This window comes from Dermacentor albipictus, chromosome 5 (genome assembly GCF_038994185.2).
Source record: "Dermacentor albipictus isolate Rhodes 1998 colony chromosome 5, USDA_Dalb.pri_finalv2, whole genome shotgun sequence".
Lineage (NCBI taxonomy): Eukaryota > Metazoa > Arthropoda > Arachnida > Ixodida > Ixodidae > Dermacentor > Dermacentor albipictus.
In genome coordinates, this window is record NC_091825.1 from 21,500,483 (window position 1) to 21,512,506 (window position 12,024).

The window sequence follows — 12,024 nt, forward strand, 5'->3', positions numbered from 1 at the left end:
GTCACTCTTTTCGGAGAGGCAACGGCACGTGCGCCTGAACTTGACGCGCCGTAGCAGGCACACCAACAGAAGAAAAAATAAAAACCTTCAAACCAGCGGAGATGGCAGAACAACCCTTGAACCCATAACCACACGCGCGCGACGCATGATACAGCGAACACGGAGCCACCGCGCCACTCAGCATAGAGAAAGTGGGGAGTGGCAGTCGTGCCGTACTCTTCTGTACATGGAGTAACACAGGTCGGGGCGAATATACGAACTTGTAGAAAGAGTCAACAGATAGCGTGGCCAATCCAGGAGCGCCAGCTTTGTGCTCTGGCGCGAAATTTTGAACGCACGATAGAGAACGTACCGGTACGTCAGTGACACCGTGGGGGGGAAGCGCGATGACGTACCGGTACGTCCATGACAGCGAAAGGGTTAATGTTCATAGTATTGGGCACACACTGCGGTAAAGGGATAAAACTGATATAACAAAGCATTGGATGTAACGAAGTAACTTGGACTTCTCTTTCAACATCGTTATAGTGAGGTTCAAGTGTAGTAACAAAGACACACATGTGCTGCCAGTGTACAGGGAGCTATGCAGATGGTTCCCCATATGGTAACCAGAACATTAACTCCAAACTTCCTCTGTCATAACCACCTACATATGCATAAGCCTGCCACAACCAATGTGCCTTACCCAGAGTGCCAACGGCCACGTGGCATCGTGTCAGCTTCTGCAGGTCCTCTTTTATCGGCACACCCCCGATAAAGGCATACACCCTGAGCTCCGGCATGTCACAGCCAAGACAGCAAATCGTGTCACATGACTGAACTGCTATTTCACGTGTAGGCGCCAGGATCAGAACCTGCACGTATGACACACCCATACTTTTCTTTGTGCTTAAGCAATTGCAATAATTACACAAGACATTTCAGAGAACATTAAAAGTAAGCACTAAATCAATCTACAATGTTAATTTACCATCTCAGAAACCTCACATTTGTTTCACAAGAGATCACTTGGTTGGAGGCAAAATTACAATGATCAATCAGTTTATGGAGAGTCCGTGGAGTTCGTGCTCAGCCATGTAAAATTCCTTTGATCACCTGGGTGAAAATGTGGCACTGCTATAGTGTTGCATACATGTGAATGCTAGGAAGTTGTAACTCTGGAATGGCATTTCAAGGAGTGGGAGTGCCCAAAGTCCCTTTCGAGCAAATTTTGGAGCAAGTAAAATTCCATTTTGGAGCAGTTTAGAGCAGTCTAACTTTCATTTTGGAGCAATTTGGAGCAGATAAAATATCATTTTGAAGCAGTTTGCAGCAGGCCAATCTGAATTTCGGTGGAATAATGGAATATGACAGTGCACTTCAAAACTATGACTAAACATGGAATAAATCAACATAAAGCACATAATAGAAGCAGACTTTGTAGCTACAGTGTACAAGAATATAGAATAGTGGGTCGTGTGGCGGCACGGAGCATGCTTTCCTGTAAAGCCAAAAGCATTGGTGGCACTATGATGAAACTATATATTCCTACACCGATGATCATGATGATAGCGGAAAACGCTCACAAATTATATGGTCCAAGCAACATGGTGAAATAATTTCTGGGTTGGCATATCGACACGTGAACTTGTTTATCTTTTACAGGTAAGCGCTTTTCACTGTCTAACAAATGTTATCGCTCAGCGCAGGACAAGCCTGCATGTCTTGGAAGTTTCTGGATGTTATTGATGGTTCTATTTGCCATCTGTTGTCACCGAACCTTGTGTAATCTGATTGCATGTATGCACGACGCAAATGGTGTAGAATTTTCTGGAAGACACATGGGCACCAGCGATTAATCTGGAACCTTCGATGATTGTTGTATAAAAGCCAACGCGCTTGACCCGCTGATCAGATTTCAACGATAGCCGACTGTGTTTGCCGCCATCATTGTACTTTAAGTGTAGCCTATTTTTGTGGGCACAGGTTTGTCCAATAAAAGTTAGTTTCGTCATTCACTGTATTGCTACTATGTTCTTTGCCGTCACTACTATGTGACAATCTGTCACCGCAGACCCAGAGAGCCACAATAAACCCTGGGCTGGTATAACATAATAATAACAGCAGTAGTAGTAGTAGTAGTAGTAGTAGTAGTAGTAGTAGTAGTAGTAGTAGTAGTAGTAGTAGTAGTAGTAGTAGTAATAATAATAATAATAATAATTTATTTCTGCCTGGAGAAGCACAGACAGCGGAACTACAGAAATCGCTGTCATAAACAGCTCGGCTGAGCCACGGTCTCTAAATACAAAGCAGCAGCAACAGGCAATCAAAAAATATTCATCACACCTATGACAGCTTCATGTTTAAATAAATAAAAAACTAACACACTAGCCAAAAACATAAGAATACCAAACAAAACCTCATCTGCACTTACGTGGGCACAGACCAAGTTACTTCATCAGAAGCATGATTACACGTGTTTCAGACCATTGTTAAATAACACGTGTTAAGTAGCAGCAAGAATGAAAAAATAATGAAAACAATATAGACAAGACAAAGAAAACATTCTATATGAAGCTTACATATTCTTATCCGTATGATTTACACATGGAGCGAATTCTTCGTTGGGTAGAGGCAAACAAGTTGAAGTTAGCAGATTTGTTCGCATTGAGAAGAGAAGGAAAAGTGCATGTTGGAGGTGCTCTTTCCCCATATTAATGCGTGCTGTTGGCACCAACCAATCTTCAGGGTGTCTGAAAAAGTAACTTTTTTTATTTTCTTGCAAATTTGCGAGATTCCGAATATGATTTATATTATTTTTAGTTTCTACTTTAATATGAATGCTCAGTTGATACTGATACAAATAGATTTTGACTATACCAGTTTCAAGAAAAAAGGATTTGGTGGTTGTTCCATAGTTTGCATTAAAGACATCATGAAGAAACTTTTTTTGCAAGATATAAATTTCCTGTAGACAGGATGGTGTTGCAGTGCCCTATACCTGCTGGCAATAGTTGATATGAGAATAAAATAATGAATTGTAAAGAAGGAGCTTAAACGGCTTAGGAGGAATATATCTAATGCGGCCAATTGCGCCAATTATTGTGTCTAATTGCTTGACAACTCGGTCCACATGAGCTGCCGTGACATAGCTGAAGGAAACACTACACCAAGGCTGATCAACTATTTCTATTTGTTTGGAGTTAAATATGATACTATTGTGTGAACAAACCGGGTTATTTTTCGGCCAGTAGATTACTGCTTTTGTCTTTTTTTTGTGACCATTTCTCCAGCAAGATCTTCGCATTGCACGCTTGAATCAGTTCGTGAATGCCATTTGCCGGGAAAAAAATGCTTGTATCTTCTACATATATTATGAATATAACATTTGGGTTAATGCTTACAATTTCATTAAGCTACATGTTGAAAAGTAGTGGCCCTAATATGCTTCAATATGTTGCCCTGTGGGACAACAGAATAAATGGGTATTGTACGCATTATGTACGTCAGCTGTTTGTTTCCTTTTAGACAAGCAAGATTTTATTGGTTGTGCGGCCTGTCCTTGGATTCCGCAGTACTATAGCTTCTCTAGAAGTAACTCATGATTAACAAGATCAAATGCTTTTGAAAAGTAGACAAATACTCCCATCACAAAAGCTGTTTTCCAATTGTGACAGAGTACATTCGTTTTATTCTAAAAGTGCCAGTTCAGTAGATTCGTTTTTCTGGAATCCGAATTGACACGGGATGAGCAAATTGTATTTATCCATAAATTTAGTAAATCTAGAATATAAAATTTTCTCTAATGCTTTGGAGAAGGCAGGGGATATGGACACTAAGATTGCCTAAATCATTTCTATCTCCCTTTTTAAATAAAACAGTTAGTTTTTCAATCTGCACGTTTTCTGGAAATACTGATGTAGCTAAACAAAGGCGTAAAATATGCGTGATTGTTGGAGCTGTGATATCTGCAAGATATTACAGGCTTTATCTGAACATTGTCAATGTCTCAACATCTGGTAACTTTTAGGCTGAGTATAACTGTTAGTATTTCATCCGTTACCATAGGATCGGGAAATATTGTATTATCAATGAAAGTTTGTAGTTTGTGTGCTCATATGTTTCCGACGATTCTTCCATTTTTATTTTTTGTAAAAGAATCATTGAAAGCGTTTGCCAGTTCAGTTCCCATTAGCTCTTTACCATCAATATTTAAATTGCACATAACTTTGTGATGACTGGTTACCGAGTTTACACGGGTCCAAATCACATCATGGCAGCCCTTCTTCGAATCTAGATATGTGGAGTATTCCCTTAGCGCTGATTTCAGTTTCTTTGTTGACCTATTTCTGTTTAAACAAACGCAGATCGTCAGCCGCACATGTCATCAGGAACGTTCTGAACAGCTTACTTTTATACTCAGTTTCATTCTGCAATTCAGGTGTGATTCACGATTTGCGAGTTTTCTGAGATGGTTTACATGTTCTAGAGGGAAAGTAGGAGTAGTATAGCTGTTTAAAGAGTTCAATAAACTTATTATAGGCTTCCTTGGCATTATTAAGGAAAACAACGAGGGTCAACTGAATTTGTTTAAGAGCATCCAGAGAATCATCAAGAGTAAAATTGGTTATATGCTGGTATAAAATACCTTCTGGCAGTTTTAGGGTTTGGGTTGGTGCGTCCATGCACAAGAAATGGCAGAGTGTCCCTGAAAGGGCATGATAAGGCACTAGTCTCAATGTTAGGATCAGAGAAATTAGTAATGAACAAATCTAAAGTAGACTGACTTACAGTTGTTATTTTAGTAGGTATTTCGAGTACATTCGTAAAACCATTCGAAGCCAATACCATCTTAAATTTTCAGTAGAATCATTATTGCTCATATGGATATTGAAATCACCTCCAGCAATAAGCGCTTAACCACCGTCCGCTACACAACACAAAAAGGGGTCATAGAATTTTTAAAAAGTAGCTGTATTTCTGCTTGGTAGGCGGCAATAGACAAGAGTAAATAAGCTGACCCAAACACAATGACATTATCCCATAATCTGGTGTAAATGTACCGAATGGGCCCAGCATTCCACCATTTTCATCCGCATCGAGCAGCAGTGCCACTCCCTGGCCACGACCAACATGCCTGTTAAGGCAGTATGTATTACAGTTTGTCATTTAATAGACAATACCTGCGCTAGTGCTTCATGTTTCACTCAACATTGTCACGGAGAAGTTAAAGTGAAATTCACTGAAGAATTCTTCTACCAATTTTGCTTTATTTTTACCGATGGTGCATTGATATGTACCGATTTAATGGATGCGGATGAAAAAGATGATGCAATGCAGTTTAGGTCAATCGGTGACACGAACGTTGCATCATTTTTTTTTCCTTGCATACTGAACCCACACAGTAGTTATTTAAGCTGGTCCTGGTCGTTGGCTCCTTTGATATGAATGACATTCAATGACGTTCAGAATCTTTGTGGACGAGGATTTTCCCATTTCTATAACAGACAGAATGATAGCCGCTGTTTTTTGCCCTTTCTAGTTTCTAGTTAGTTTTAGTAGTAACACATAAATACTCCAGAAAGTGGATGGGAGAACGGCGCCGCAATAGCTCAATTGGTAGAGCATCACAAGCGTTATGCAAAGATGTGGGATCATTCCCCACCTGCACTAAGTTGTTTTTTCATCCACTTTCATTTCCATTAATTTATCATTTCTTTCATTCAATTAGTAAGTACAAGTAATTTGCCCTATGTTGTCATTGGTGTCATTGTTTGTTGGCTTCTTATGCTATCTGTGTGAATGCATTTCAGCACTAGAGCGTAGGAAGTGATAACGCTAACCTGCTCCCATTTCAAAAGCTCATAGCAGCCACGTGGTGACACGAAGCGCTGAATGATAAGGCAATAGTATAAATTGACGGGGAACCATGGAAGTCCCTTTATTCTGATGGCAATCGCTTACATACAGATGATATAATTGACAGCGCCCTCTATACACAACATATTCCCCCATCATAAGAAAAATCAATCCACTTTCGCGCACTCACTTCACAGCACATGACACGAATGACGTTCTTGCAGTCAGGCAAGCTCGTAGTCTTGATATCGCACTGGCATTCTTCTTGCTCGTTCCAGCCTGGTGCGTGGTGGTGCTGTGGTTGTGGCCAACTGCCACCGAGAGATGTCCTGCTGATAGGGAACCTCTAGTATAGACTACATTACTGTGGGCTGTGCACCGTCAGATTGGGTAGCGCTTCCTTGGATGTCTTCTGATGGCGCGATTCCAGATTCATTCACCACGGTAGTAGGGGTTTTTTTGTTCCACCATCTTCCCCTATGTGAAGATCCAGGTCGCAGGAAAACCCTGAGGCTGCACTGTGTCACGCAGTAACCGCGTCAGCTAGTGCTTGTGCCTGTCCTGTCCCTACTTTACCAATTACTGTTAATTTTGATGCGTTCCATTTCGTACCATTTGTCAGCAAAAACGAATTCGTGCTCACTCATCTCTCCACCCGGATCGGCAAAGAAAGCTTGTGTTTGGTCATTGGTCTGCATTGCTTTATTTTTACGAAATCACCTGGCTCAATGGTAGACGCTCTGGCACCTCGTTTTTCATCGGTGTACTTTTTTGTTCATTGTTGCTGCTCTGTAACATGCTGTTTCAACTTTTCCATGGCAACACGCGGCTCCATGAAAAATTTCTTTTCTAGGAGGCCAACAACATCCAATCTTGTTCTAGGTCTTCTTCCATGCAGCAGGTAAGCCGACGACGCTCGTGTAGTTGCATGTGGGGTGGCCCTGTAAACACCCAGGTAGTTCCAGATTGCCTCTTCAGTGGTCTTCGTTCCAATGCCACAACCTGAATATATTCATTGAGAATGCGGTTGAATCGCTCAATCTGACCATTGCATTGTGGGTAGTACAATGTTGTAACGCAGTGCTGGATTCCCCAATCTCGTAAAAACTGCTCAAAACATGTCGACATGAACTGACACCCATTGTCAGTCACAATGCTTTTCGGGTACCCTTCTCTCGAAAAATGTTCCAAGAGCACTTTCCCTACTGTCTGTACAGTGATTGTGGACACAAATGCCACCTCGGGGCACTTGCTGTGGTAATCAATAATAGTGACTGCAAACTTGCACTCCGGAGGGGCTCGCTCCATCGGCCCAATGATGTCAATTCCAAGCTTTTCCCATGGCTTCTCGGGCCACTGTACTGGCTCCAACATTGTTTGGTCCTCCAATGCCTGGATGCGATTCATGTACCATGATGACCAGCCTGGAAGTGAGTGTCGCTGGGGGAACGACCTGTTCAGCGCGAAACAGTTGCCCATCTATAACCAACAGTTCTTCTTATATACGAAAAAACAACCTTAGTTTTCCAGCTAAACAGCCCTTTTTGGCCATCTGGCCATACCATGCTGCGCCACCTCATTTAGCAATGAATCCTCAGCTGTTGCTGCTTGCAACTCACTCTTTGTGATCATGCTGGAAACGACAGCAACTACTTCCTCGCCAAGTTCGTCCTCTGCAGAGGTCAAAGGTAATCAGAAAGCGCATCCACAATGACATTGATGTTCCCCTTTGTGTACTGCACAGTGAAGTTGTATCTCAAAAGTCTAGCACACCAGCGTTCAATATGCAGTGGGCATCTTCCAAATTCATTTGTGGACAGTAGTGTCACCAAAGCCTGATGGTCAGTTCGTAAGACAACCTTGCAGCCCCACAGATAAACGTGCCAATGTTCCCATGCCCATAAACATGCCAGCGCCTCTCGTTCCCCGCTAGAGTACCTGCGTTCTGGTGGAGTTAGTGTCCTCAAAGCGAATACCAATGTACGTACTTCTCTGTCAACTACCTGCTGTAGCACAGCTCCCAGACAACATGCCGAGGCATCAGTGGTCACTTGTACAGGCAAAGAGTCGTTGAACATAGCCACCACCCCACATGACGACAGCATCTCCTTGGCCCTGCAAAAACTCTCCTCGGTGCTCTGGTCCCACATGAACTTCTGTCATTTACGAAGGAGCCGTTGCAGCAGCTCCAAAAATGGGAGTAATAGCCTACAAGACCAAGGAAAGACCGTAGCGAGACTACATCGGCAGGCGTTTGTGCTTTAATCACAGCATCCACCTTTGACGTGGGTGGGGCAAGACCACTTGCACTCACATGATGACAACAAAAGGAGACTTGCTTGACAGATAACAAGCATTTCCGGTTTAGCTTCAGCCACGCCTCAGAGATCTGATCCAATACCTTGCGAAGGTTACGGTTGTGCTCGTTCTTAGTCTTTCCAAAGACTATGATGTCATTGATATAAAGCAACACACCCTTGCAGCCTTTCAAGATTTCTCGCATCATTCACTGAAACGCGGCTGGTGCTGATGCAAGGTCAAAACACACTCTGCGGAACCTAAATAAGCCTTTGTGCGTAATAAACGTCAATATTTTGCAACTCCCTTCGGCTAATTCCACTTGATGGTAGGGTGCAGCAAGATCTAGTTTCGAGAACCATGCTGCTCTGCTCAGCGCATGCAACAGTTTCTCCGTGTGCGGCAAAGGAAATCCATCAATGACTACTGCTTTGTTTAGCTTGTGCAAATTGACGCATATGCGAAAGGTTCCATCTCTTTTCTGCACAACCACTATAGGAGACACCTATTCCGCAGCACTAACCTTTTCTATAATGCCTGCATCCAATAATCTTGCCAGTCCAGCCGCTACTCCCTCTCGCAACGTCACGGGCAAGTGTCGAACCTTCGCTCCTACTGGTTTTACATCTGCATGCCGCTTCACAGAATGTACAAAGTTTTTCACTAATCCCAACTTATCAGCGAAAAGAAAGGAAAACTCACACAATTCAGGAGGAAGTGTCTAGGGGCTGACCGTGACTTGTAGGCACTCCAGTGATATGCAACTGTAGCTGGAGCACCGCATCGAGTCCTAGTAATGCCATGCCTTGGGGAACAACGTAAAAGCGAAGGCAAGCCGAGTTGTTCCCACGTACAACTATGGCTGTTAACCATCCCAAGACTGGATCCCGCAGTGTTGCTGTAGCCGCAGTCAAAGGAAACCTGTTGGCAAACTTGGCTAGATAAACGTGGTCTGGCAAAACAGACACCGACGACCCAGTATCCACGAGCAACTGAAGTGGCTCATTCTCAATAACAACGTCAACGACCAAAGTCCTTCGTTCCACTTGTCCGACCGCCAGGCCCGTGAACACATCCTCCTCGCTAGCACCGTTGTTTCGGACCGTCCACACGTCCCGCTCTGCCGACCTGCCACAGACCGCTTGAAAATATCCCATCCTGTGGCACTTGGAGCAATGTTTCCCCCGTGCTTTGCATTTCTGTGAATTAACTAGGTGCCTTGTAGAGCCGCACCGGTAACACCTGCTCACCGGCGTCATTGCCCCATTGCTGTCTGGGCTTCTGCTTTGAGATACGTGCTGCACTATGTCCGTTTGTGATGACCGTTGGTCATAGACCACAGCACCCTCCACTGCCTGCTCGTACGTCTGCAGCATTTCTACTGCCTCTGCCAGTGTAAGTTGTGACCCCTGCACGAGTGATTTCTGTCGCAACTCAGTGATCCGTACTCCGTCAGCAACCCTGTCCCGTAAAGCCGCCTCCTAGAAATTCCCAGAGTCACAAGTCTTTGCTAACTGTCGAAGAGCACTGACGTACTCTCGTATCGGCTCATTTGGCAGCTGCTGACGTAACGTGAATCAACGTCGCTTGACCAGTATGTTGATGGTGCTTGAGAGCTGATGCTCCAATAGGCCCAACGCTTTGGTGTAACCATCCCCTTCACTTGCCTTTGTCTTGTCTTTTCCTGCTGGTTTACTTGCCTGCGGCCTGGCTTTTGTCGTGTCTGGCGTTCGTGCCGGCTCTGGGCCCAATGTGCGAAAAACACGGCATCCCTCGACCCCAAGACACTGCAGCAGAATGGCATTTTTCCGTAGTGGCGGTGACGCGTCCATCCCTGTCGCTTCAAGAAAATTTGTGAGATCATCGCGCCACTGCTCACATGGAATTGTCACATCTCCAGGAGTCTCCTTGAGTTAATGCTGCTCATTAAAATGCAACTAGAAAACAAAAAACTGTGGTTTCTTGTTCCCTTAAGAGTAGATAAAAAGCATCAACTAAGTCTTCTTAAGCTGAATGAGTTCATGCTATACGCAACGCACGGTTCCAATATGGCAAATTAGCCTTGGTTCTTAAATTTATTTACATACGATTATTATTCGCAGCTCAATCAACAGGATTAAGTGCCTCCAACATAATGATGTCTGACATCATTGGTCTCGCACAAGGATATATATATATATATATATATATATATATTTTTTGCTTCAAACCATCACACCAAGCACTTTCCTTTACCTCTCAACATAAGCATCTAGTAGAAATTGTTTGTTCGGGGACTAGATTCCATTTTCCACACAATAAATATTAACTCCAATTATGAAATGTTATATGTGCTTGTGCTGAAGAGTGCTGTGCCAGGAAGAAAAAATTAGATTAAGTAAGTATGACAAAAATTAATTATTGCAATTTGTAGGAGTGATGTGCCAATAGAACATGAGTAATATATATAGTCACTGATTTCTTGTTTAGAGATAGTAAAACACAGAGTACATTATGTATAGCTGAGAGCAAGAGTGTGCGTTTTGCAGCAGCTGCTTACGCTTTATGCAAGCATGCCTGCTGTTTTTTGCACAGTTGTCCCTTGCTTCTATCACATACACTTAGGCCACACAAGGAAGAGGTACTGCTCCACAAGTTGCTAAAAGCAGAACCAGCAATCTATAATCTAATATATTCCTTGTCCACTCTGAATTCATTAAACTTTTGTGTGTGCCTACAGTTGTAATGACAAGCAGGCAAGTGTTAATATAATAAAATTAATAATACTTGTTAAGATTACATTGTTTAAAAAACATCAGATATTAACACTTGCCTGCTTGTCATTACGTCCGTAGGTACACACAAAGGTTTAATGAACCTAGAGTGATATTTAAAGAACAAGGAATACATTAAATTATGGAGACAGTATTTGCCGTGCAGAATGGCGACTGTTAGCCAGCCTTCAATGACCCTGTCTGAAAAGGTGATAGTGCCATTTATTCTAGTTACTGTGATACACAATATTGCTCAGCTATTCTTGACTTTGTGCAAGTGGGAGTTTGGATTTCTTTCCTGCACATTTTCTTTTGTACATGCATAAATAAATATGAGCAAACCGGGTGAATGTCTGAACTCAGTGTTTGTGCTGCTTTTCAGCTCCATTTTGTCTTTTGCACTGCTGCCTCATCATTATATTTTTTACTTTAAGTATGAATTCGCATCCTTCACAGCTTTAACTTTCCCCTGACAACCTTCCCAAATCCAGTATCAAGTACTGTTCCACCTAGAGAATGCACCCAAACTGAGGCTTTGAAAGTCGGTGATCATTTGAAACTGAAAGTGCTCACATTGTAATAGGCCAGCTTACAAATGACAGGGATAATTTTCCTGACACTTTTGGGAGGTCTGCACACAGAAGTCTGCTCCACAATGAAGCTCGTCAAAACAGCTAAATTTCATATCACAATGGCTGCTTCTAGATTGACGGTTGAAATTTACATGAAAGGTGCTAGCAAAATCATGTATCAGCTCCCAAGGAAGGACAACACCATTAGAGGATGTGACGCTTCTTTTATTTTTTGCCTTACAGCTACCCATGTATACACAGTGAGACTTCTCTTGTGTAGAGAAGTTGTCTCAGTAGCATTGTGGGTGTGCAGACAAGAGTGGAGAGCTGTGTATGCAGCTGTCAAACTAATAAGCATAGCGCACAAGAATTTTCGCACTTCACTCCATGACAGTGTGGCCAGTGTTGCAAGAAATCAAACGACATATTTCAATTAATTTTCACAATCAAAATAGCAAGACAATGATGCTGTGGGCAAAGGGACTAAAAAATTATCTCAAAAGTATCCACTAACCACTACACTCAGCCGGCAGTAAGATGGCAGTGAAAAATATAATGCAAAA

At 42.7% G+C, this 12,024-nt stretch overlaps 1 protein-coding gene across 1 annotated transcript in view; it reads right to left on the reverse strand.

The window, feature by feature from the left end:
• LOC135898312 (probable ATP-dependent RNA helicase DDX20) overlaps window positions 1-12,024 on the reverse strand; it is a 109,087-nt gene that overhangs the window by 95,086 nt on the left and 1,977 nt on the right. Inside the window, exon 3 of the mRNA XM_065427193.2 lies at window positions 686-854. Coding sequence (XP_065283265.1) covers window positions 686-854 — 169 coding nt within the window. The remainder of the gene's footprint in view (window positions 1-685; window positions 855-12,024) is intronic.